Source organism: Dendrobates tinctorius, unplaced genomic scaffold, assembly GCF_039654945.1.
Source record: "Dendrobates tinctorius isolate UK_male_01 unplaced genomic scaffold, ASM3965494v1 ptg000022l, whole genome shotgun sequence".
Taxonomy (NCBI): domain Eukaryota; kingdom Metazoa; phylum Chordata; class Amphibia; order Anura; family Dendrobatidae; genus Dendrobates; species Dendrobates tinctorius.
The window spans coordinates 22626486-22654328 of NW_027361690.1; the positions used below are offsets into that span (position 1 = coordinate 22626486).

At 43.7% G+C, this 27843-nt stretch overlaps 1 protein-coding gene across 3 annotated transcripts in view; it reads right to left on the reverse strand.

Moving 5' to 3' along the window:
* The window catches only part of ATP8B4 (ATPase phospholipid transporting 8B4 (putative)), a 355883-nt gene that overhangs the window by 178430 nt on the left and 149610 nt on the right, over positions 1-27843 (reverse strand). For all 3 annotated transcript variants that reach the window (XM_073568472.1, XM_073568473.1, XM_073568474.1), the window contains 2 exons: positions 25190-25262; positions 14097-14167 (listed from right to left, as the gene is read on the reverse strand). In XM_073568472.1, coding sequence (XP_073424573.1) covers positions 14097-14167; positions 25190-25262 — 144 coding nt within the window. The remainder of the gene's footprint in view (positions 1-14096; positions 14168-25189; positions 25263-27843) is intronic.

Below are 27843 nucleotides of genomic sequence, written 5' to 3' on the forward strand. Positions count from 1 at the left end.
TGAGCATCATTTCCTTGTCTTGAGGAGTTTCCACTGAAGTTGGATGAGCCTGTAATTTGATTTTCCACTTTGATGTTGAGTATCCTTCCAAATCCAGACCTCCATGGGACATTAATTTTGATTTACATTTGTCATTTTTATGTATTCTTGTTTTCAACGCATGCCACTATGTAATGAATAAAGATTTGCAGCTGCGATATTTCATTCAGTAATATCCACAATGTGGTATCTTAGTGCTCCCTTTATTTTTTTGAGCAGTGTATATAGCACAAGTGATCGGACGATAGCAGCTTCAAGTCCCCTAAGGGGACTATTAAATACCGTAAAAAGTGAGAGAAAAAAAGAAGTTTTTAATAATATGAAACACCCCCACAAAAGTTCAATTCACCCCCTTTTGCCCCATTAAAAATAAAGCAATTACACATATTTGTATCGCTAAGTTCGCAAAATTCCAATCTATCAAAAAGCAAAATAAACATAAAATACGGTAAATTAATTTGATCTGTAGACAAAGTAACAAGAAAAATAAAAAACGCCAGACTTAATTTTTTTTGTTCGCTGCAACACTGCAATAAAATGCAGTCAAAACACTTTATCCACCCCAAAATGGAATAGGCAAAAATATCAGCTCAGGGTGCAATTACATAGCCCCAAATCTCGAAAAAAGAAAACGGCAACACATGCAAAAGTTTTTTTGTAACAGTTTAAAAAAAAATTAAAAAAATTACTTGGTATCTGTGTACTCGTGCTGACCTTGAGAATCATATTGCTAGATCAGTTTTAGCATATAGTAAATAAAAAAAACAAAAAATAATTGTGGATTTGCATTTCTTTTGCAATTTCAACACACTTGGAATTTTTTTTCCTGCTTTTCACTGAATCATATGATAAAATCAATCATGTCAATCACAAGTACAACTCGTCCTGCAAGAAACAAGCCCTCACACAGATATGGGACAAAAAAATAAAAAAGTTATGGCTCTTGGAAAAAGGGGAAGAAAAAAACAGAAGCGCAAAATCAAAAAATTGCAAAGTCATGAAGGGATTAAAGGCGTGTTTTATTAAAAACTTGTACATATATGTGCTTTGGTGATGTCTAAATAGGCCTGGCTAACAGAGAAAGGTTGGCTTAGCTATTGAAATGAGAGGTCAGCCAGCCCCATCTGCAAAAAAAGAATGGTCAAATAGCGACACAGCAAATTCTTTGTCAGCTCAAACTAAACCGAAAAAAAAAAACAAGACAGGAACAAAATGAAAAAAAAAAAGACTTAAAAATACTGTTTTTACTATAAAAGAAAAAGAGTAGGAGTCATCCCACCAGTGTCAAGGTGTATATTACATTTAAAAGCTCCCCACTAGCTGTGTGTCCATGTCTGGGACCCGATCCTGCTCAGCCCTTATTCACAGAGGACGTCACAATGATGCATGCTAATATTAGAGGTTATGACCATCCCGAACTTAAGTATACCTTGATGTTGGTTAGATGCCGTTATCGCTTTTTTTTTTTTTTCTTTAATAAAAAAAATGGTGTTAAGTGCACCATGTTATTTATGTACACTGATGGTTTTACTCATTTACTTACAGCAGTGCATTTGTTCATTTTGTTTATGTCTTGGGTTTTGTTTGTCAACTCAAGTCTAGAAGTGGAGGTGCTAAACCCAGGACTGGAAGAACAATTAAGACATGTGGCATAACTATAGTGTATACATAAAAAAAGATCCTATAGAAAAAAAGCCAATATACCGTGCAACAGGTAAGTGGAAAGGCTTAGAAGATGCATCACACATAAAAACTATTATGGAGAAATGCCAACAATAAACTTTAGAATCACGATAGCATATAAAAAAATTAGCTAAAATGTGCTTATAATCTATAAAAGGTAACCCTACAACCTGATTAAACCAATGCTCAAAGGATGTGGGGATAGTAAAGTGATTATGTTTATGATTATGGCTTACAGCCAATGAAAACTCAAAAGTCATTATCTCAGTAAATTAGAATCATTATCTCAGTAAATTAGAATAATTAACAAAAAATACCTGCAAAGTCTTCCTAAGCGTTTAAAAAGGTCCATTAGTCTGTTTCAGTAGGCTCCACAATCATGGGGAAGACTGCTGACTTGACAGATGTCCAGAAGGCAGTCATTGACACACTCCACAAGGAGGTTAAGCCACAAAAGGTCATTGCTAAAGAAGCTGGCTGTTCACAGAGTATGCAAGCATATTAATAGAAAGTTGAGTGGAAGGAAAAAGTGTGGTGGAAAAAGGTTCACAAGCAACCGGGATAACCGCAGCCTTGAAAGGACTGTTAAGAAAAGGCCATTCTAAAATTGGGGGAGATTCACAAGGAGTGGACTGCTGCTGGAGTCATTGCTTCAAGAGCCACCACACACAGACGTATCCAGGACATGGTCTACAAGTGTTGCATTCCTTGTGTCAAGCCACTCATGACCAATAGACAAAGTCAGAAGCGTCTTACCTGGGCCAAGGAGAAAAAGAACTGGACTGTTGCTCAGTGGTCCAAGGTGTAGTTTCCATATGAAAGTAAATTTTGCATTGCATTTGGAAATCAAGGTCCCAGAGTCTGGAGGAAGAGTGGAGAGGCACACAATCCAAGCTGCTTGAGGTCTAGTGTGAAGTTTCCACAATCAGTGATGGTTTGGGAAGCCATGTCATCTGCTGGTGTAGGTCTGTGTTTTATCAAGACCAAAGTCAGCGCAGCCATCTACAAGGAAATTTTAGAGCACTTCTTGCTTCCCTCTGCCAACAAGCTTTTTGTAGATGGAAACCTAGGCTTCCATAACACCTCAGCAGTGGCAAAGGCTGATCGCCTCCATGCTACGCCGCATTAATGCAGTACTTGATGAAAAAGGAGCCCTGACCAAGTATTGAGTGCATTTACTGATAATACATTTCAGTAGGCCAACATTTCGGATTTCAAAATAATTTTTCAAGCTTGTGTTATAAAGTATCGTAATTTACTGAAATAATGATTTTTGGGTTTTCATTGGCTGTAAGCTTTAATTATCAACATTAACAGAAATAAAACACTTGAAATAGATCACTCTGTTTGTAATGACTCTACTGTATATAATATATGAGATTCACTTTTTGTATTGAAGAAATTAAATAAACTAACTTTTTGATGATATTCTAATTTAGTGAGAAGCACATTACACACACACACACACACACACACACACACACACACACACACACTCTAATACAGTGGGGAAAAGAAGTATTTGACACACTTCCGATTTTGCAGGTTTTCCCACCTACAAAGAATGGAGATGTCTGTAATTTTTATCGTCGGTACACTTCATCTGTGAGAGACAAAATCTAAAAATAAATCCTCTCGGCTTATACACGAGTCATATACGCCAGGGGGTTGGCGGGGGAGTCAGATCATACTTACCCCCTCCTGGCACATCTCTGCAGCCCCCCCGCTTCTCCCTTCCTTCAGCGGTCACGTGGTACCGCTCATTAAAGTCATGAATATGCGCATATTAATGACTTTAATGGACGGTACCATGTGACCGCTGTAGGGTCAGGAAGGGAGACCGTGGGAGAAGCAGGGGGGGCTGCAGAGACGGCGCCAGGAGGGGGTAAGTATATGCAGTATTCACCTGTCCCCGTTCCATCGCTGCTCGCCGCTGTCCTCCGTGTCCTGTCAGTGACGTTCAGGCAGCAGAGGGCGCGATGACGTGGTTAGTGCGTGTTGCGCCCTCTGCTGCCTGAACAGTCACTGACAGAGGACGCGGCAGACAGCGGCGAGCAGCGATGGTGTCGGGGTCCTGAGCGAGCAGTGACACCGGCAACTGGCCCCCAGCGACGGAGAGGCGAGTATGTCATTTTTTTTTTTAATTATTTGCAGCAGCAGTGGCAGCATATGGGACATAATCTATGGAGCATTTTATGGGGGCATAATCTACGGAGCATCTTATGGGGGCATAATCTACGGAGCATCTTTTGGGGGCATAATCTATGGAGCATCTTATGGGGCCATAACCTTTATGGAGCAGCATATGGGGCATATTATTCTATGGAGCTTCTTATGGGGCCATTATTAACCTTTGTGCAGTATTATATGGGGTGTATTTTGTATGGAGCATCTAATGGGGCCATCATGAACTGTATGGAGCATTATATGGGGATCCTGACTCAATATGGATATTCAAAAACATTTTACCACTGATGTCTCAATTCATTTAACTTTTATTGGTATCTATTTTTATTTTTGAAATTTACCAGTAGCTGCTGCATTTTCCACCCTAGGCTTATACTCGAGTCAATAAGTTTTCCCTGTTTTTTTGGTGGCAAAATTATGGGGGTCGGCTTATACACAAGTATATACGGTACTTAATTTTTGTTTTCTTGCATGAAATAAGTATTTGACAATAGAAAAATAGAAGAACTTAATATTTGGTATAGAAACTTTTATTTGCAATTACAGAAGTCAGACTTTTCTTTTAATTCTTGACCAAGTTTGCTCACTGCAGCAGAGAATTTGGCCCTCTACTCCATACAGATCTTCTCCAGATCTTTCAGGTTTTGGAGCTGTCGCTGAGCAACATTGAGTTTCAGCTCCCTAGAAAGATATTGGGTTCAGGTCTGGAGACTGACTAGGACACTCCAGGACCTTGAAATACTTTTACGGAGCTACTCCTTAGTTGCCCTGGCTGTGTGTTTCGGGTCACTGACATGCTGGAAGACCCAGCCACGATCTACCATCTTCAATGCTCTTACAGAGGGAAGGAGGTTGTTGGTCAAAATCTCATAATACATGATCCTGTCCATACGGTGCAGTCGTCCTGTGCCCTTTGCAGAAAATCACCCCGAAAGTATGATGTTTCTCCCACCATGCTTCACGGTTGAGACCGTGTTCTTGGTGTTGTACTCATCCATCTTCTTCCTCCAAACACAGCAAGTGGAGTTGATACCAAAAAGTTCTATTTTGGTCTCATCTGACCTTCTCCCATGCCTCCTCTGGATCATCCAGATGGTCATTGGCAGACTACAAACGGGCCTGGACTTGTGCTGGCATGACTAGGGGGACCTTACGTGCCCTGCAGAATTTTAATGTTAGTTAGCTAGTGTGTTACTAGCAGAAATGTTTGAGACTATGGTCCCAGCTCTCTTCAGGTCATTAACCAGGTCCTCCCATGTAGTTCTGGGAAGATTCCTGACCGGTCTCAGAATCATCCTTACCCCACAAGGCGAAATCCTGCATGGAGCCACAGAACGAGGAAGATTGACAGTCATCTTGTGTTTATATCATTTTCTAATAATTGTGCCAACAGTTGTTGCCTTCTCACCAAGCTGCTTGCCTTCTGTTCTGTAGACCATCCCAGCCTTATGCAGGTCTACAATTTTGCATTTGGTGTCCTTAGACAGCTCTTTGGTCTTGGCCATGGTAGAGAGGTTGGAGTGTGATTGATTGAGTGTGTGGACAGATTTTTATACATATAATAACTTAAAAGAGGTGTAATTAATACAGGTAATGAGTGCAGAGTAGGAAGGCGTCTTAAAGAAAAAATAACAGGTCTGTGAGAGCCAGAATTCTTGCTGGTTGGTAGGTGATCAAATACTTATGTCATGCAATAAAATGCAATATAATTATTTAAAAATCATACAATGTGATTTTCATTTTTAGATTCGGTCTCTCACAGGTGAAGTGTACCTATGATAAAAATTACAGATCTCTCCGTTCTTCGTAAGTGGGAAAACTTGAAACAGTAGTGTATCAAATACTTATACTTATTTTCCCTACAGTTTACACACACATTATCCTGCACACTTATATTTATTAAAAGTAACATGTACTCTGAATAATTATCTTTGGTATGTAAATTGTTCATATGTGTATCTTTAATAAAAAGTTGACTACTTTCCTTTTTTTTTGTTAACCCCTTCACGCTGCAGCCCATTTTTGTTTTCTTTATTTTGTTCTCCTTTCCAGAGTCACAACTCTTAGTTTCCTGTCCACACAGACATAGGAGTGCTTTTTTTTTGTGGGACAAGTTGTACTTTTGATTTTACCACATAGTGTACTCGAAAACAGGAGAAAAAAAATTCCAAGTGCTGTGAAATTGTGAAAAGACCCACAATTCTGGGTCTTGCAGTGTACATTTGGTGGTAAAAATTACCATGCAATATGATTCTCCTCATCAATATGATTACGGCGATACCAAATATGGCCAGTTTTTTTTATTGCTTTAGAGGTGAAACAAAAATCTGAAGTTTACAAAAAAAAAATGTTAGGAGTTGTGTCGCCATTTTCCGAGACCCATAACATTTTTATTTTTCATTTGAGGGAGCTGTATCCTTTTGCGGGGTGAGATGACATTTTTATCATTTTGTTAACTGTAGTAGTATTTTGGGATAGATGTGTTTTGTTTTTTTTTACCGTTCTTGTATTTTTTCCCCATTTACGGTATTGACTGATTGGGTCAAATGATTTTATATTTTCATAGATCCAACTTTTCTGAATGCAACGATACCAAATATCTGTATTTTTTTATATCTTTATTTTTTAAGTTTTATTTTTTTTTTTTTTTTCATATTTTGTAAAACATTTTTTCTTTACTTTTTACTGATTTTGTCAGCCCCCTTAGGGTGCTTGAAGATGCATTTGTTTAATCACTTGTGCTATATGCAGCGATGCTTATAGCAGAAATCACAGACTCCTTTGAAGCTCTGCCACAGGAGGGTTTGAAAGGAGGTCTGTAATGACAAGCATGAGGGTCATTAGCTGACCCCCCGGCTGTCATGACAACCCATTGGCGAACCGCGATCGCGTCACTGGTGCGCCGATGGGCAGAAGTACTACATTGCAAGCTCGTCGCTGTGAGATATATGCCGTTGTCAGAAATTGACCTCGGCATTTCACAGGTTAACAATTATTAGTGGCAGGTCCTGGCTGTAATACACAGCCATTGCCTGCCGAGTATTAGGCGGTCTCGCTGAGTGAGCCAGCTCCATACACCCCACTTTTGATTTGCGGCGTATTTATATGGTGCATGCCATTAAAGGGGTAAATACACTTATCACATTTTACGGATTATAAGACGCACTTTTTTTCCCCCAAAAAAATTGCGTCTTATAATGCATATAAACCTTACCGGTACCGTTGCTGCAGGCTGGGATGAGGGGGCTCCCAGCGGTGCTGCTGGGGACTCTGCTGACATTTTGTAAAAGGCCAGAGCCCCCACAGCTCCGTGGTTTTCTGTGTGGTGGACTCCGGGAAAATGGCAACCGAGTGCGGCGCATGTGCAGATGGAGATGTTTTCAGTGCTGAAATCTCATCTGCCGAGATCTTGATGCCGATATCACCATCTGCGCATTCGCCACCCCCGGCGGCCATTTTCCCGGAGTCCACCGCACAGGAAACCACAGAACTGCAGGGGATCTGGCCTTTTACAAAATGTCGGCAGAGCCCCCGCAGCACCGGACACCCCCGCAGCGGCGCACTGCACTTCGGTCACCCCCTCATCCCAACCTGCAGCATCACCCCACTCCTGCCTCCTCCAGCAGTGACCCTGGGACCCTGCTTCACCACAGCCACCACCCCCGGTAATCCGGAGCGTCTTATAATCTGAAAAATACGGTATATTTATTGTTGGAGTTTCGAGTTTCTCCATCTTTTTTGACTATCAGATGTTCTCTTTCTGTAGCAATGTCGCTAATCCACTGTGAGAATCATTGTGAAACTCATCCTTGTAATTAAAGATTTTTTATTTAACTTAGACCTTCTTGAGCAGGATGCTGGCCTTTTTCTATAGGATCTTGCTGCTGACATTGGGTAATTTTGCATATTCCAAGGTAGCAAATTTGTTTACCCCATGATAGTTGTAGCATTTAATCTACTGATTACTAAATCCTCGAAGAGAGCAACTATTACAACATTGAATAAATATATAAATATGTTCAGAGACCTATTCCCTTACAGTTTAAGGCAGCGGAGGCAGTTTAGAGGCGTACAATGCAGTGATAGATTTCCTTTAATTAATTTAATAACAATATGATAACTGCTTAAATAAAAAACTGAATGTATTATACACACACATCTGTAAATAAATGACGTTAAATGACTTCACTGTACACAATAGAAACACCATCTATATGTAAAAGAAGATGAAAAACGCTGCTGTCAGGAATGTAATTAAACTTTACTAGCTGTTTTGATGTCCTAATTGCATCATCATTCATTCATTGATACTTTGGTGTTTACAATGGAAATATACTTAATCCACCTGACATTAGCTACAGTTGATTACATATGATGTAGCGCACAAATAAATACTTACAATTGTTACTCAAATGTTAAACAACATTCATAGCTAAATATGAAATCAATTACAAGGTTGACTCCTACATAAAAGCCAAAAAAGGGCTGCGGAGACAGTCAACTGATCATGTGCAAATGCAGAAGCCTTACAAAACCGAACTGGAAACGTACAGGATTCAGATTTTAGGTAACGTTTGTACATACTCATTTGGATTGAGTAAAACCAGACTATCCAAAATACGTAGGTGCCCTTTCATTTTAATTAGGCTTTCACATAGTAAGGACACGTTCATTCATGCGCCAATTCACACAGATTTCAGCACAGATTCCTTATTTAAATCCACGTTAATTTCACCTGCAATGCATGTGAACGGGATTTATATAAGTGTATACTCAGAATTTTGGTTCCCCTACAAAGATAAGTACAACACTACATATTCTGAGGATTCTGCTCGGAAAAGTTGAAGATTAGCAAATTTAATTAACAACCTGACAGAATATGTTAAAGGGAATCTGTCACCACATTTGACCTATCTAAACTATTAATATAGTTTTACAGGTTATAGACTGCTGAGGAGAGTGATACCTGTTTGTCTCATGTCAGATGTCTTGTTGTAGATAAAGCATCCTTTATCACTTTTGTAAAGTAGCGCTGTCATTCGGGTAGGGGATACTCGCTTGGCAGGCAATAAACACAGCGTTCACTTGCTGTCAGGAAGACAGCCCCATCTCTCTCAGACGGGACCTTCCAAAACGGACCAACCAGGTCCCTGAATTCACTCCATGTGACCTACCCTGGCCACCTTATAAGGTCCGTAGCCACGCCCACCGGGTTACATGGCTATGACCTCATCACAGGTCCTTCAACAACTCAAACACACTTTACAATAGCGTTCATAAACACACCCCGTGGGTGGATTTGTAGGTAACTGGTTCCGCCCGTCCCACCAGTTACCTGGAGACTTCCCAAACACATTGAAACAGCACCTCAGCAGTATCACTGCTGATCAACACACGCACAAGTCTCCATCCCAAGGCCACCCACCTTGAGATACATAACGGTCATTCAGTATTCTGCCACTCATCCTCTCTCCTGGGACATCCACACAGCGCCCCCTAGCGGACACAGTGGTCACTACACCACATACCTCCCCCGCTGTTCAGACTTGTGGGGTTGAACACACAACATTACACCAGGATCTCGAGACCGGGCACTCATTACACCTTTCCCCACCGGTCGAGAGAACAATCTCCATCTGTCATACGGCCTCATCCCTACGTTAGGCCTCCCCCGCTCCCAGCGGTCAGAATATCGGTCATTGTCTTTGACCCTCCAGTCACGGTCTGTCTGCGTCGTCAGACACTGTTTAGTCACCATCCTTTCTTTATCTAAGAGTCTTGTAACAAATGGTACCCCACCACGTCTAAGTTTGCTTTTCAGTGCATTAACATCACGGTTCATTGCACCTGCTGTCTCTGTAACATCCTCCAGTTCACACTGTAATCCACAGTGCAACGTATTGGCACGTTGAGCCTCTTTCTCTGCTTTTTCCACCTGGCGTTTCAGCTGTTTCAGACGCACATTATTTCCCTCCGCCAGGTCTTTGTACTGCTCAGAACTACGCCTTTCATCATCCATATGCCTTAGTACAACCTTCAGTTTTTTCTCCGTACGACATACTTGTTTCCTTGCAGATTGTCGCACTTTAATTTCAGCATCCAGCTGTTCCTCCAGTTGTGCAACCTTTGCTTCTAACTCCTTATTCTGGCGAACTAATTGCTGACGGGCACGCTTATTCTTCTGACAATTACTAAGTTCTGTCTTCAAATCAGCATTCATCTGGTCAACCTGAAGTGTGGCCTTTCTCAGCCTGTCATTGGCTAATTCAACATTGCCTTGTTCTTCCTCCAGTCCTTCTTCAAGCTGAACAATGCGAGACTCTAACCGCCTCTTTTCTTCCAAAGCCAGAGCATCTTTACCACTGTTGTTGGCAATCACATCAGCCAGTTTATCTCTTTCCTGCTGTGCTTGCCTTTTAGCATGCTCTGCAGCAGCAAGCTTCTCTTGCACATGGATCATCTCTGCTTCCATACTCTCCAGTTTCTTCTTGTCTTCACTCTGTTCATCACTCAGGCCTGGCCGCTGTAAGTCTTCGTCCCACTTCTTCTCCCGCAGAAGATCTCTTACAGTTTCTATTAGTACTCCCACTTTTCCTCTGAGGGACTTATTCAGAACTTGCCACGATACCAGGTGACCTTTGAACTCGAAGACTTCTTTCTCTAGCTCATCTAGTCTGTGCTCCCTCTCTCTCTCAGAGCCACAGTCACCCCTAGAGTCTGAGTCACGCCGATCATCCAAGAGAACCCTCCAGTTACCCTCTGACCGTGTGTCCACTCCAGTAGTCTCATCTCCCAGCCCACCATCCGTCATGTCACGAGACGTCAGGTCCGTAAGTTGGGCAGATGTACCCCTTCTTCCGGTCACTTCTACAACTGACCTGTCCAGCTTAGCAGGCGTCACCGTCACCATGTCTGCTAACCCAACAGTAGAAACGTCTCCATCCTCCTGCCATATATCATCAAACAAGACACAGTCCCGACCCCTCTCAAAGGTATGCACTAAGTTTAGTGGCATACTACCACCTTGACACTTAACCCCCTTTGTCATCTCAATCAGGACTCTGTCCACTGTATAAATCACAATGACCCCGTGGTCGCAGCGAACTCTGACATTTTTCTCAGTCAGAGATAAAACGAGCGGCGTTCCTGTCAGTCACCTGACTCTGAGTCCAGCCTACAAGAGACTCCTTCCCAGTGCAGCATCACGGTACACACCTGTGGCCCGTCGTTATCTGGAAAATACATGCTGCACTCCTCAAAAGACATACACACACACACTGCGGTTTCCCAGACATGTCCACTGAGGTACCCAGTGCTGCCCTTTTTGCAAACTCGGCCCCTTTCTGGACCACCATTCCAATTTGGGCTACCGCCTCCCTCTGGGACTCCACCCCTTTTTGAATTACCAACTCAATTTGGGTCACCACCCCCCTCTGGGACTCCACCCCCTTTTGGGCTACCACCCCGATTTGGGTCACCGCCTCCTTCTGGGACTCCACCCTCTTTTGGGCTATTACCCCGATTTGGGCCACCGCCCCCTTTCAGGATTTCCCCATGTCCGTTTTACTGGTCTCCTTAGACCGCAGTTCACACAACACAGTTTGTGTCTCTTACGATACCACACAAGTCCTTGCTGGCACCACCACAGCTCCTGCTGTCACCGATCACCGGCTGCCGTTCACACACAGCTGCTGGTGTCACCTTCGTAACCCCGCCAAGTTACCGGAAGCCGCTTGTCCCCTTTGTAACCTCGCCAAGTTACAGCAAGCCGCATGTCACCTTCGTAACCCCGCCGAGTTACAGCAAGCCGCTTGTCACCTTCTTGACTCCCACTGAGCCACCGCAGGCTGAGTTGAGAAAAGAGTAAAAAAAAAAAAAAAACCCCCACAAAACTCACGTGTCCTGTCTGTGTGCTATTCAGGACATTCCGTCTCCGCTTGAGACCGTCCAACACACAGGGCGCACCAGGTGCTATTCAGGGAGCCGACCCTCCTCCCAGGGTTTCCCAACACACCGGCCTCACCAGGTCCAGGGGCTCAGCGGGTGCTCTTCAGGACATCCGTCTCCGCCTGAGACTGGCGAACACTCATGCCTTACCAGGTCCAAGGTCATACCACGTGCTCCAGGGATCCGATTCTTCTCCCAGGACCTCCCAACACTGACCCTCCAGGACCTTGCTCACAGAACCCTCCAGGTACACAGTCTCTCTCACTGACCCAGGTCAGTACAACACGAAAACCTGTCCATTACCTGTGTCGGCCACACAGGTCCTCGGGTACCTCTTATCCGCAGAGGCACCCTAGCAATCACCAGTCTCTTTCTCGGACCTCGGTCAGCATATTACATGGCTTTCACGACCATCACCTGCTGGCCGCGCAGGTTCTCGGACCCCTCTACCGCAGAGGTGTCCTATAAGTCTCTTCCATTGACCTGCTGTCAGTATATCACACGGATTTCACAACAGTGAGCCCTCCTGGCTCAGCGTTGCCAGCACTGCACCTTGTGCTTTTTGGAAACCGTTGCCCCTAGCAACCGAATTTTGCAGTCCTCTTCCGTTGCTCCTAGCAACAAGGCTACAACACTGCCCATAGCATTCTCCACCAATTGTAAGGCAGCGCTGGCATTCGGGTAGGGGATACTCGCTTGGCAGCCAATAAACACAGCGTTCACTTGCTGTCAGGAAGACAGCCCCATCTCTCTTAGACGGGACCTTCCAAAATGGACCAACCGGGTCCCTGCATTCACTCCATGTGACCTACCCTGGCCACCTTATATGGTCCGTAACCACGCCCACCGGGTCAAATGGCTATGACCTCATCACAGGTCCTTCAACCACTCATACACACTTTACAATAGCGTTCTTAAACACACCCCCTGGCTGGGTTTGTAGGTAACTGGTCCTGCCCGTCTCACCAGTTACCTGGAGACTTTCCAAACACATTGAAACAGCACCTCAGCAGTATCACTGCTGATCAACACACGCACAAGTCTCCATCCCAAGGCCACCCACCTTGAGATACATAATGGTCATTCAGTATTCTGCCACTCATCCTCTCTCCTGTGACATCCACACAGCGCTCCCCAGCGGATACAGTGGTCACTACACCACACTTTATATAAATGATCTCTTTCTAGGCTCTGGGGAGGACACTGCCCGGGAGATAACTCTGCCTCCAGAGATTATTTTACATGAAGGGGGAGTTACCATTGTGATGTGTAATGGTTACCAGTGTGATGTGTAATGGTTACCAGTGTTACCAGTGTGATGTGTAATGGTTACCAGTGTGATGTGTAATGGTTACCAGAGTGATGTGTAATGGTTACCAGTGTTTCCAGTGTGATGTGTAATGGTTACCAGTGTTATATGAAATGATTACCAGTGTTACCAGTGTGATGTGTAATGGTTACCAGTGTTACCAGAGTGATATGTAATGGTTACCAGTGTTATATGTAATGATTACCGGTGTTACCAGAGTGATATGTAATGGTTACCAGTGTAATGTATAATGGCCGCTCTCTGCTCTCCTGATCTCACTGCAGAGCTGTGTGTGATTAAACCTGACACATCTGAAGGTTCCTCTCAGCTTCAAGCTCACAGGCAGACAGAGCTCAGGGAAAAGCAAAAAATGTGTTTGTAAGGAGACAAAGTTCATTTCTCCTGTTCTGTGTTAGTTACTTGTCTCACACTGGTAACTGTCCTTCATGTAAAATAAGCTCTGGAGGCAGAGTTATCTTCCAGGAAGCGTCATCCCTGTAGCCTGTATACCTCCCAACTTTTGTAGAGTAGAAAGAGGGACAGCTCTTGCGACGCATGGCAAAATTTGTCCACGCCCAATCCATGCCCATTTACCACTTCTTTCTCCCCTGACAGAAGGAGACGTCACAGAGGCGATGGCAGTGAGAATGCAGGGCGTAGACACAAAACCAGGCCTGTCCGCTGTATCTGGGACAGTTGGGACTATAGGTGAGCGGATTGATTTACGGGTCTCTGGTCCAGCGTGCAGGTCAGCGCTGCCTGGCAGCTGGAAGGGAGGCAGCAAATCTCCTACCATCCAATAAATTTTGATTTTAAAGTACAGCACAAAATATATTCCTGTGGATGTATAGATGTTTATTTATTATTGCTATAACATCAATAGTAAAAATCTAACAAGACAAAAAAAAAGGAAGCAACAAAAAACACTTACCCATCAAGTTCAGCGGTTTCCACATAGCACAGTCCATGTGGCTCACTACTGGACAGAAGGAGCATGTCGGCCTGTTTAATGGAAAGAATATTTATGGGTTTGGCAAATGCAATATCTAATTTGCTACAACACTGTGCTCTATCCAATGAGACTGCTACCTTTAACACTGTCAGCAGAACAAGGGTGGCAAAAGGTAGGGCAGACTGCATGGCATTGTTCATAGTGTGTACAGTGGTCAATTACATTTCAGTGTACAGTGATCGCACTTCTATAGAATGAAGACAATGCTACCATAACAGAATGAGGAGAGAAAATATGAAGCAAGTGCTGAAATGGGAATTATCACATGAAACCCCAGATTTCAGCAAGTGTCAATTGTGCAACTAGCAATTAATAGTAAACCTAGGATCATATTATGGGCAAATACCCTCACCCAGGATGACAACCTCAAAGAACCATGGAAGGGAATCTGTTAGTAGGTTTTTACTATGTAATCAAAAGACAGCATAAGGTAGAGGCTGAGACACAGATTTCAGGGATGTGTCACTGAGTATGCTGTGTGCTGCTCTTTCTATACAGTTTTATCACCAGAAAATGAATCACTACCCGGAGTACAGCTTGACTGAGCCCTGATCCCAATCCCTCCTCTGATAAGCAGCCCATAGTCAATAGACAAATGTACACAGAAAGCTGTGGTGTGGGAGAGGTTGGCTTTCTGACATCTGCTACATCTAAAAACTCTTGATTGTGTCACCACTACTGCATCTAGTAAACTAAGTGATACATCGTTGGAATCAGTCTCTTTTCTTACATTATGCTGTTCTCAGAAGGGGTCGCAAAAACCTGGTGGCAGATATTATGTCTCTTGACTGCTCATTTTCAGCCTCTTGCCTTCATTATATACAGTATCTGAAAGTGTCTATCAGCCATATCCTCCTTCTCCTCTCGCTTCCTCAAACTCATAAGTGGACAAATCTGAACTCATCATATTTCTTTCATCTCACAGATCTTCCTTACCTGACCTATCACAATTAATGACATCACGCTTTCCCCCATACCGGAAGTTCGCTGCCTCAGAGTCCTTCACTGTCCATCAAACCACACATCCAAGCTCTTTCCACCTCCTGTCGTCTCCAGCTAAAAAAAATTTCCAGAATCCGTCTTTTCCTCAACCCTCAATCTACTAAAATGTTTGTGCATGCCCTCATCATCTCCCGCCTCGACTACTGCAACATCATTTTCTGTGGCCTCACTGCTAAGACTCTCACACCTCTACAGTCATTCCTTAACTCTGCTGCCCAACTAATTAATCTCTCTCCTCGCTACTCCTCCGTTTCTCCCCTCTGCAAATCTCTTCACTGGCTCCCATTCCCTCAGCGTATCCAGTTCAAATTACTAATACTGACCTACAAGGCCATATATAACCTGTCTCCTCCATATGTCTCTGAACTAATCTCATGATATCTTCCCTCACGTAATCTCCGATCCTCCCAACACCTCCTTCTCTCTTCCTCACTTATTCGCTCCTCATCCAACCGCCTCCAAGACTTGTCCCGAATATCCCCCATCCTGTGGAATTCTTTGCCCCAACACATCTGACTATCAACCACATTCAGATCCTTCAGACTGAACCTGAAAACCTATCTCTTCAGGAAAGCTTACAGTCTGCAGTGATCCCCTCTGCCTCCTCACCACTACTGGAGCTATCGTCTCACCATCATCAGAGCTGCTGCAACCCCCCAACCTACTGTCTCCTTCCCCACCATCCTGTAGAATGTAAAGCCCCCGTCTCACATAGTGAGATCGCTAGCAAGATCGCTGAAGCGTCACCGATTTTGTGACAGCAATCTCGCCAGCGATCTCGCTACATGTGACACACAGCGGCGACCGCCTCCCCCGCTGGATATCGATGATCGTGCTTGAATGTCCTGGGCCATTTTTTCATCACCGGTGTCCCGCTGGCCAGCGTGCATCGCTGAGTTTGACCCGTTGAGCGACCTCGTTGGCGATGCAGAATTCAGGGATGCAGGCTGGAATCGTTCAGAAAAGCTGCTGTGTGACAAGGTACCAACGACCACCGAGGATTGCTGGATGGATGCTGCGTCGCTGAAGAGATCTGTCTGTTTGGCAGCTCACTAGCGACCATTTAGCGAAGTACCAGCGATCCTAACCAGGTCTTATCGTTGTCGGGATCGCTGGTGCGTCGCTCAGTGAAACGGGACCCTAAGCCTGCAAGGGCAAGGTCCTCTCCCCTCTATATCAGTCTGTCATTGTTAGTTTGTTTACTCTAAGTGATATCTGTTATTTGTGTGTAACCCCTTCCCATGTACAGAACCGTGGAATCAATGGTGCTATATAAATAATAATAACATTAACAGGATTGGCTCCATTTTTAATGTATCAAAATAAAGGATGGAATCTCCAGCGCTGGACTTCAGTTAAAAATTCATCATTTATTATAAATTCTTAAAATCGGACAGAAAAAAGTATGAATAAGGACATACAGGCAGATGGGGTCTCTGGTGGTCTCCAACCAACGCGTTTCTACCTAGAAGGTCTTACTCATGGAACCATGAGTAAGACCTTCTAGGTCGAAACGCGTTGGTTGGAGACCACCAGAGACCCCATCTGCCTGTATGTCCTTATTCATACTTTTTTCTGTCCGATTTTAAGAATTTATAATAAATGATGAATTTTTAACTGAAGTCCAGCGCTGGAGATTCCATCCTTTATTTTGCTTCAGTCAACGCCCCTGATCAAGGTGACTCCGTGCGCAGGAGGATTATGGATCGCAACTGAGACTGGTGAGCTGACCTCCCCTTATTTCCCTATCCTTCTATAACTATTTTTAATGTATGTTAATGATGATCATATGTTACTTGCTAATATAGCCCCTTCGCTCTCTAAATTATGGAAGCCATGCCCTATTGATTAGCCTATCTCCTATCACAAGATGATGCTGATTGAGGAGCATGTAACTGGACATGTTTTTCAGCCTCCTCCATAGTATAACCATGAACCCAATAAAGTAGCCCAGACGCAGAGGCTGAATGGAGAATCTGGTGACCTGCCCCTCTATCTGCAGTCATTGTATGGAGGGCAACAAAGTCAAGGCTATTCAAGGCTGACTGATGTGGATCAGTGGCAACTGCTAGCTCGTCTGGTCCAATCTCACAAAAAAAGAACATAGCACAAATTTGTGAAAAAGTAAAGTTAACAGAAAGGTGTCGGATCACACAGTGCATTACAAACTTGGTGTGTGTGGGGTTATGCCGTTGGCAGACCGCTGTTCTTTATAAACCCGCGTACATAGGCACATGGGCATTAGAATTGGACGATACAGCAATGGAAGAAGGTGGTCTGGAATGATAAATCATGGAATTTTTTTACTGCATGTAATATTTGTGTAGTTCGTGGGATGCTAGTAATCTGAGAACTTTCTATCAGCAATGTTTTTTTTTTTTCAGTACAAAAAGAACGACAAACGAAAAAAAGAAGTCAGAAAACTGAGCACATGAAACAGTTCTGCAAACATCCTTTCTTGGTTGCGTTTTAGAACCATTACACAGAGGAACCGGTCTAAAATCATTGATCGTTTCTGCTGCACAACACTTCTGCCATCTTTTGGCTTTAACACAGTACTACAAGCAGATCTGTTGTAACACTGACTCTAATACAAGCCATTAGGATCATTTTTGGTAATAAGGTTTTTTTCTTATTTAATATCCCGTTTTGGTTCTAAATCAGATCAATCTTGCATTCTTTGTTGAACATTAGGCATTCCAAAAAAAAAGGAAAAAAAAAAAACCTGTGAGCACACACTGGATTCATTTGAGCTTTTTCTGGTTTTGCGTAACAAGAGAAAATACAATAGCTTTCCATAACTTTATATAGACAATCACTGGCACGTCACCTGAAATATCGACTGTCATTCTATCTTTTATATGGACCCAGAGAATAAAAATAAAGTGGTCATAAAAAAGATACACCTTAGAATATCTGGAAAATACTTATAGTCAAAGAGTAGAGAACAGGTGCTTATTGTGCCTATTCAGACCCCTCTAAACAGCAATTTTAGGGGATGCACCTAATAGCTCGAGTGTGCTGTGTACTATGGGGAATAACAAACCAAGTCCCTTAAAGGGAATCTGTCAGCAGGATTTTGATACCTAATCGCAGTGGAGCATAATGTAGGAGGAAAAAAAGCTATTCCAGTTTTTAGATGTAGCATGCGTAAGAGCTCAGCGACCTAACCCCACCCACAACACAGCTTTCTGTGTACATTGTCTGTTGGCAGTGAGCTGCTTATCAGAGGAAGGGGCGTGATCGAACCAGGGTTCACGTGCACTGTGGTCCAGGCAGTGAAAATCTCCTGGTGATAAAACATTCATTGTACGGAATCAACAGCCCAATAAGTGACACACCCCAAAAATGTGTCTCATCCTCTTTTTTATGCTTACCTCAGATAAATAATAATAATAATAATAATAATCTTTATTTATATAGCGCCAACATATTCCGCAGCGCTTTACAGTTTAACAGTTTCAAAACACAAGTCATAAGTAACAACGCTAACAATACAATAATTAAAGCAAAATAAGACGAAATAAGACGACCCTGCTCGTGAGAGCGTACTATCTACAATGAGGTGAGGGAGATACAGAGTACAGGTGTGTATTTACAATGGTGTATTTACAATGAAGGTCCAGCCATCTTGCAGGAGTGAAGGATGGATGGAGATAGTGAATGGGCTACACAAGCACACTTACACAGAGAATGACTTTGATTAGTGAATGTGATAGGCCGCTCTGAACAGGTGTGTTTTGAGGGAGCGCCTAAAACTATGCAAATTGTGGATAGTCCTGATTTCTTGGGGTAGAGCATTCCAGAGGATAGGAGCAGCACGGGAGAAGTCTTGGAGTCGGGAGTGGGAGGTACGGATTAGTGCAGAGGTTAGTCGAAAGTCGTTTGCAGAGCGCAGCGATCGGCTAGGCCGATAGACAGAAATGAGAGAAGAGATGTAAGGGGGTGCCGCACTGTGGAGAGCTTTGTGGGTGAGAACAAGTACTTTGAATTGGATCCTATAATGAATGGGCAGCCAATGTAAGGACTGGCGAAGAGCGGACGCGTCCGAGTACCGATTACCCAGATGGACGATACTGGCTGCTGCATTGAGTATGGACTGGAGAGGGGATAGTCGAGTGACGGGGAGGCCAATTAATAGAGCGTTGCAGTAATCCAGGCGAGAGTGGATCAATGCAACAGTGAGGGTTTTTGTTGTTTCCATAGTGAGAAAAGGGCGGATTCTAGAGATGTTCTTTAGGTGTAAGCGGCAAGAGCGGGCAAGGGATTGTATATGGGATGTAAAGGAGAGATTGGTGTCAAACATAACACCCAGACAGCGCACCTGCTGCCGGGGTGTTATTGTGGTACCACCCACGGAGAAGGAAATGTCAGATTTAGGGAGGTTAGTAGACGGCGGGAGCAGAAGAAGTTCAGTTTTGGAGAGGTTGAGTTTCAGATAGAGAGCGGACATGATATTGGAGACTGCGGACAGACAGTCACTGGCGTTCTGTAGTACAGCGGGGGTAAGGTCGGGGGAAGACGTGTATAGTTGTGTGTCATCAGCATAAAGATGGTACTGAAAGCCAAATCTGCTGATGGTCTGTCCAATTGGGGCCGTGTAGAGAGAGAAAAGAAGGGGGCCAAGGACTGAGCCCTGAGGTACCCCGACAGCAAGAGGAAGAGGAGATGACGTGGAGCCAGAGAACAAAACACTGAAGGAGCGGTCAGAGAGATAGGAAGAGAACCAGGAGAGTGCAGTGTCCTTAATGCCTAGTGACTGGAGCCTAGAGAGTAGGAGATGGTGGTCAACAGTATCGAAAGCTGCAGATAGGTCAAGAAGAATGAGCAGAGAGTGGTCACCGTTACGTTTTGCTGTCAGAAGGTCATTGGTCACTTTGATGAGTGCAGTTTCAGTCGAATGTAGGGGGCGGAAGCCGGACTGTGAAGGGTCTAGAAGGGAGTGAATGGAGAGGTAACGGGTAAGGCGGGAGTAAACTAGGCGTTCCAAAAGTTTAGAGATGAAGGGGAGATTGGAGACTGGTCTGTAGTTGTTTGTGCAGGATGGGTCGAGAGCAGGTCTCTTTAGTAGTGGAGTAACGATGGCGTGTTTGAAGGAGGATGGGAAAATGCCCGAGGAGAGGGAGAGATTAAAGATTGTAGTTAGGTGGGTTGCGACGACTGGAGAGAGAGACTGGAGGAGATGTGAGGGAATGGGGTCGGTAGTGCATGTAGTCGGACGAGAAGAAGAGAGGAGTCTGGAGACTTCTTCTTCTGTTATGGGATCAAATGTGGAGAGTGAGCCAGGGGAGATGTAGGAAGGGATGGGAGTCACAGCACTTGGTGGTTGGGAGCAGATTTCTTGACGGATATTATCTATTTTTTCTGTAAAGTGGGAGGCCAGGTCATCAGCACAAATGTCTGTGATAGGGGCTTGTGCTTTTGGCCTGAGGAGGGAGTGAAAAGTGTCAAAAAGTTTCTTGGGGTTGTTGGCTAGTGAGGAGATCAGGGTGGTGAAGTAGGTCTGTTTGGCAAGGTGAAGGGCAGCGTTATAAGTTCTTAACATAAATTTGAAGTGGATGAAGTCTTCTGGTGTGCGGGTTTTTCTCCATAGGCGTTCAGCACTCCTGGAGCATCGCTGGAGAAGTTGAGTTTGCGATGTGAGCCAGGGCTCTTTTACTCTGTGTTTGGAGGTTCTGAGGGTGAGGGGAGCTACTTGGTCAAGGGTGCTTCTAAGAGTGTCATTGTAGTGATGAACAGCCAGATTAGGACAGGAAAGAGAGGAGATTGGAATCTGAAAGTGTCTGAGGGTTAATAGCTTGTAGATTTCTGACTGTGTGGTAGGTAGGAATGAGCTGGGGTGGGCGAGGATTTGTGAGCGTGAAGGAGAGAATGTTGTGGTCAGAGAGTGGAAGCGGTGAGTTGTTTAGGTGGGAGATTGAACAGAGCCGGCAGAAGACCAGATCAAGGGTGTTACCGTCCTTATGTGTCTCAGAGGTTGAAAGCTGTGAGAGGCCTAGAGAGGTGGTTAGTGATAGAAGCTGGGATGCAGATGTGGAATTAGGGCTGTTAATGGGGATGTTGAAGTCTCCCAGGATGAGGGTTGGTAGTTCTGAGGACATGAAGTGTGGCAGCCAGGCTGAAAAGTGGTCAAGGAAGAGGGTGGGTGAGCCTGGGGGCCGGTATATGACCGCTACCCTGAGGGAGAGGGGACGGAAGAGCCTGATGGTGTGGACCTCAAAAGAAGGGAATAAGAGTGATGGGACGGGGGGATGACCTGGAAAGTGCATTGTGGGGACAGGAGTATGCCAACTCCACCACCAGGTCTGTTTGTGGGTCTCGGGGAGTGAGAGAATTGTAAGCCACCGTAGGAAATGGCAGCAGGAGAGACAGTGTCAGAATCCTGAATCCAGGTTTCAGTGAGGGCCAACAGATTAAGAGAGTTGTTCAGAAAGTAGTTGTGTAGGAAAGGAAGCTTGTTACAAGCAGACCGTGGATTCCAGAGGGCACAATTAAAAGATTGAGATGAGGGAGTGGAAGTAATGTTAATCAGATTATTGTGGTTTCGATATGAGGTAGGGTAGGGGTCGAGGTTGGGGGATGGTGGACCAGGGTTGGGGGAGATGTCCCCTGAAATCAGTAGGAGAAGGAAGATAAAGAGCCAATAGTTGTTGGAATTGTAAGTAGTTTTTTTCTGCGATGTGTTTGGGCAAGATGGGCTGAGGTTTCTCAGGAAGGTGAGGAGTGTGTGGGAGCTGTACATGGGAGAGGGAAGTATAGAGGGGCTGATGTGTATGAGTCGTGATGGAGGGGGGATAGGGTGATGAATGTGGATGGCAAGGGAACACAGGAGGATAAAAATAAAGCACATGGTTAAAGGGGAAGGCAAGGTGTGGGTTACCTGACTCCTGCCCTGACTAACTGCCATGTATAACTGCCATGTATAAATGTATAACATAGCAAAAACCTGCTGACAGAATCCCTTTAACTTGGAGAATCTGATAATAGATGCTTTAACCCCTTACCTACAATTGACGTAATATTCTGTCCATGTGACCCTGGACCTAATTACCATGGACGGAATATTACGTCACCGCGATCAGCGGCGCCCACTTGGTGAGCGCCGGTGATCGCGGCCGAGTGTCAGCTAATTATCATAGCTGACACCCGGCACAATGTGTCAGGGGCGGTCACGGACCGCCCCCGACACGTTAACCCCTTGCACACCGCGATCAAACACGATCGCGGTGTACCGGGGGTTAAAGGGAAGCATCGGCAGGGAGGGGGCTCCCTCCTTGCTTCCCTGAGCCCCCCATAGTAGCGCAATGTGCAGCGCTGCTGCGGGGGACTCCTTTCCTGCAGGTCCCCGGATCCAATATGGCGACGGGGACCTCCGGGGGCCTGCAGGAAGCTGGCTTCCTCAGTGCCTGCAAAGCACAGGCATGAGGAAGCCTGTGCAGTGCCTGTGACAGATCGCTGATCTGTCACAGTGATCTGTGATGTGACAGATCAGCGATCTGTCACAGGACAGTTATGTCCCCCCTGGGACATTGTAATAAAGTAAAAAAAAAAGAAAAAAAAAAAAAAGTGTAAAAATAATTTAAAAAAAAAATCACTAAATAAATAAAAAAAAAAAAATATTCCCCAATAAATTCATTTTTTGGAAATAAAAAAAAAAAACACAATAAAAGTACACATATTTGGTATCTTCGCGTCCGTAACGACCCGTCCTATAAAACTGTCCCAATAGTTAACCCCTTAAGCGAACCCCTTAAAAAATAAAAATAAAAAACAAAGCAAAAAATAATGATTTATTATCATACCGCCGAACAAAAAGTGCAATAACGCGCGATCAAAAAGACGCATATAAATATCCATGGTACCGCTGAAAACGTCATCTTGTCCCGCAAAAAACGAGCCGCCATACAGCATCATCAGCGAAAAAATAAAAAAGTTATAGCTCGCAGAATAAAGTGATGCAAAAATAATTATTTTTTATATAAAATTGTTTTCATTGCATAAAAGCGCCAAAACATAAAAAAACAACCTAAATGAGGTATTGCTGTAACCGTACTGACCCAAAGAATAAAACCGCCTTATAAATTTTACCGCATCCGGAACGGCGTAAACGCACCACCCAAAAGAAATTCATGAAACGCTGGTTTTTGTAAATTCTGCGTCCCAAAAAACAAAATAAAAAGCGATCAAAAGAGGTCACATGCCCGAACATGATACCAATAATAGCGTCAACTCGTCCCGCAAAAAATAAGACCTCACATGACTCGGTGGGTCAAAATATGGAAAAATTATAGCTCTCAATATGTGGTGATGCAAAAACTATTTTTACAATAAAAAGCGTCTTTTAGCGTGCGACAGCCGCCAAACATAAAAACCGCCATAAATAGTAAATCAAACCCCCCGTTATCACCCCCTTAGTTAGGGAAAAATAATAAAATTAAAAAAAATGTATTTATTTCCATTTTCCCATTAGGGTTAGGGTTAGGGTTAGGGCTAGGGCTAGGGTTAGGGCTAGGGTTAGAATTGGGGGTTTCCACTATTTGCGCACATCAGGTGCTCTCCAAACGCAACATGGCGTCTGATCTCAATTCCAGCCAATTCTGCATTGAAAAAGTCAAATGGTGCTCCTTCCCTTCCAAGCTCTGCCATGCACCCAAACAGTGTTTTACCCCCTCATGTGGGGTATCAGCCTACTCAGGACAATTTGCAAAACAACTTTTGGGGTCCTATTTCTCCTGTTGCCCTTAGGAAAATAAAAATTTGGGGGCAAAAATATCATTTTTGTGGAAAAAAAAATATTTTTTTATTTTCACGCCTGGGCGTTATAAACTTCTGTGAAGCACTTGGGGGTTCAAAGTTCTCACCACATATCTAGATAAGTTCCTTGGGGGGTCTAGTTTCCAAAATGGGGTCACTTGTAGGGGGTTTCCACTGTTAGGTACATCAGGGACTCTCCAAACGTGACATGGCGTCCAATCTGAATTCCAGCCAATTTTGCATTGAAAAAGTCAAACGGCGCTCCTTCCATTCTGAGCTCTGCCATGTGCCGAAACAGTGGTTCCTCCCACATATCAGGTATCAGCGTACTCAGGACAAATTGCACAATAACTTTTGCAGTCCAATTTCTTCTGTTACCCTTGGTAAAATAAAAAAAATTGAACCTGAAGTATTTTTTTTTGTGAAAAAAAGTTAGATGTTCATTTTTTTTTTAAATATTCAAAAAAATTCCTGTGACGCACCTAAAGGGTTAATAAACTTATTGAATGTGGTTTTGAGCAGCTTAAGGGGTGCAGTTTTTAGAATGGTGTCACTTTTGGGTATTTTCTATCATATAGACCCCTCAAAGTGGCTTCAAATGTGATGTGGTCCTAAAAATAAAATGGTGTTGTAAAAATGAGAAGTCGCTGGTCAACTTTTAACCCTTATAACTTCCTAACAAAAAAAAAATTTTTGGTTCCAAAATTGTGCTGATGTAAAGTAAACATGTGGGAAATGTTAGTTATCAAGTTTTTTGCCGTATCTCTGTGATTTAAGGGCATAAAAATTCAAAGTTGGAAAATTGCGAAATTTTCAAAATTTTCGCCAAATTTCCGTTTTTCTCACAAATAAACGCAAGTTATTTGAATGAAATTTTACCACTAACATGAAGTACAATATGTCACGAGAAAACAGTGTCAGAATCACCGGGATCCATGGAAGCGTTTCAGAGTTATTACCTCATAAAGGGACAGTGGTCAGAATTGTAAAAATTGGCCCAGGTGTTAACGTGCAAACCACCCTTGGTAGTGAAGGGGTTAAAAAGGTTATTGTGTACTTCAACTTCATATAACTTACTGGCATTAATCAAAAAAGTCAATTTTTACAAGAAAAACTTTTTTTGTTTTTAGCAATGGATGTTTTGATTCAGAAAGTTCTGCACTAGAATTGTTTTACTTGTGAACCTGGAGGAAAGCTTCAAATCAGCATCAAGTAAAATCTTGGGACACACACAAATAAACGAAAGCATGACTTACAACCACAAACTGATTGTTCTCCAGTCTGATGATATCGCCCGCTTTTACATTCATCCACTTCTCATTTTGCAGCCTGTTAAAGACAAAGAGAAATAAAAAAGGCATAATTGATTTCGTCTCAGAGAATTCCTGCTGCCATTTTCAATCAGCCTGAAGCCTCAGTAATTCTGTAACAAAAGGAACACGAGCAGTCAAGATGTAAAAGCATGACGTTCCCGGCTGGCTCACTAATATGATGCCATGGAAAGAAAATTGGTGAACAAAGTGCAAACGAGGATGAATTTCCTGCCCATACAGCCATACAAACAATTTGTTTAGGAATACTTCCAAATCATTCCTACACAAGAACCAACTTTAACTTTAAAGGGGAAAAAAGCAAACAACTTAAACACATTTTTTCTACTTACTGGAAACAGCACAGAACTAAAGAAAGCTTTGGGCCTCATAGCTTAACCGCTTACGGACTTATCATTTCATGTTCCTTTCTGAAATTAAAATGCCATTACATCCAAATTCACCAAACACTGGAATAATCGGAGGTCGCTCATGTTTCCTTGTAGCGTTTTCCCTCGATGCACTATGGTCCCTGATTTAGTACGGTAATTCTTTACTGCATTGTAGGGTATGTTCAGGTCTTACCTATGGCAAGAAACCTACTATGTATAGTGGGTATGTAAAGTATTCAGACCCCTTTAAAATTTTTCTTTGTTTCATTGCAGTCATTTGGTAAATTCAAAAAAGTTCATTTTTTTTTCTCATTAATGTACACTCTGCACCCCATCTTGACTGAAAAAAACAGAAAGGTAAAAATGTTTGCAAATTTATTAAAAAAGAAAAACTGAAATATCACATGGTCATAAGTATTTAGACCCTTTGCTCAGTATTGATTAGAAGCACCCTTTTGAGCTAGTACAGTCTTCTTGGGAATGATGCAACAAGTTTTTTACATCTCAGTTTGGGGATCCTCTGCCATTCTTCCTTGCAGATCCTCTCCAGTTCTGTCAGGTTGGATGGTGAATGTTGGTGGACAGCCATTTTCAGTTCTCTCCAGAGATGCTCAATTGGGTTTAGCTCAGCGCTCTGGCTGGGCCAGTCAAGAATGGTCACAGAGTTGTTCTGATGCCACTCCTTTGTTACTTTGGCTGTGTTCTTAGGATCATTGTCTTCTTGAAAGGTCTGAGGTCCAGAGCACTCTGAAGAGATGTTCATCCAGGATATCTCTGTACATGGCAGCATTCATGTTTCCCTCAAATGCAACCAGTCGTCCTGTCCCTGCAGCTGAAAAACACCCCCATAGCATGATGTTGCCACCACCATGTTTTACTGTTGGGATTGTGTTGGGCAGGTGTGATGAGCAGTGCCTGGTTTTCTCACACATACCGCTTAGAATTATCACCAAAAGTTCTATCTTCGTCTCAACAGACCAGAGAATCCTCTTTCTCATAGTCTGGGCGTTCTTCATGTGTTTTTTAGCAGACTACATGCGGGTTTTCATATGTCTTGCACTGAGGAGAGACTTCCGTTGGGCCACTCTACTATAAAGGCCTGACTGGTGGAGGGCTCCAGTGATAGTTGACTTTGTGGAATTTTCTCCCATCTCCCTTCTGCATCTGTGGAGCTCAGCTACAGTGATCTTGGGGTTCTTCTTTACCTCTCTCACCAGATCTGTGCCTTGCCACAATTCTGTCTCTGAGCTCATTGGCCGGTTCCTTTGACCTCATGATTCTCATTTGGTCTGACATGCACTGTGAGCTGTGAGGTCTTATATAGACAGGTGTGTGTCTTTACAAATCAAGTCCTATCAGTTTAATTAAACACAGCTGGACTCCAATGAAGGAGTAGAACCATCTCATGGAGGATCACAAGGAAATGGACAGCATGTGACTTAAATGAGTGTCTGAGCAAAGGGTCTGAATAACTGAAACATGTTGTGATACCGTAAAATCCTTTTCTCTGAGACGCTCATTGAGGGACACAGGACTGTGGGTGTATGCTACTGCCGCCAGGAGGCTGACACTAAGTGAATGAAAAAAAGGTTAGCTCCTCCTCCGCAGTATACACCCTCGCCCTGGTTACCGGTGAGACCAGTTAGGTGCAAAAGCAGTAGATCAAAACCAACAGACATAATCAACCCTAATGCAGGTAACAACATGTCTGGAAGAACCGCCTCGTATCATAAATACATATTAATAGAACAAAAAAACAAAAAGAGCCAATCGGCTACCAGGGTGGGTGCTGTGTCCAATGAGTGTCTCAGAGAAAAGGATTTTACGGTATCACAAAAATCCATGTTTTTCTTTCGCCTCATTGGGGGACACAGGACTGTGGGACGTCCTAAAGCAGTCCCTGGGTGGCAAGTTAACTCACCGGTCCAAGCTATACGCACCTTCTGTCTCAAGGTGCGCCACCGCTGCTTGGAGAATCCTTCTACCCAGGCTTGCATCTGCTGAAGCCTGAGTATGGATATTGTAGTGTTTGGAGAATGAGTGCAGACTCGACCAGGTTACCGCCTTGCAGACCTGTCTCGCCGATGCCTGGTGCCGAAGAGCCCAAGAGGCGCCTACCGCCCTAGCGGAGTGTGCTCTGATCCCCACTGGAGAATGTGCACCTCTGATGCGCTAGGACTCCTGAACTGCCAAACGAATCTACCTCAC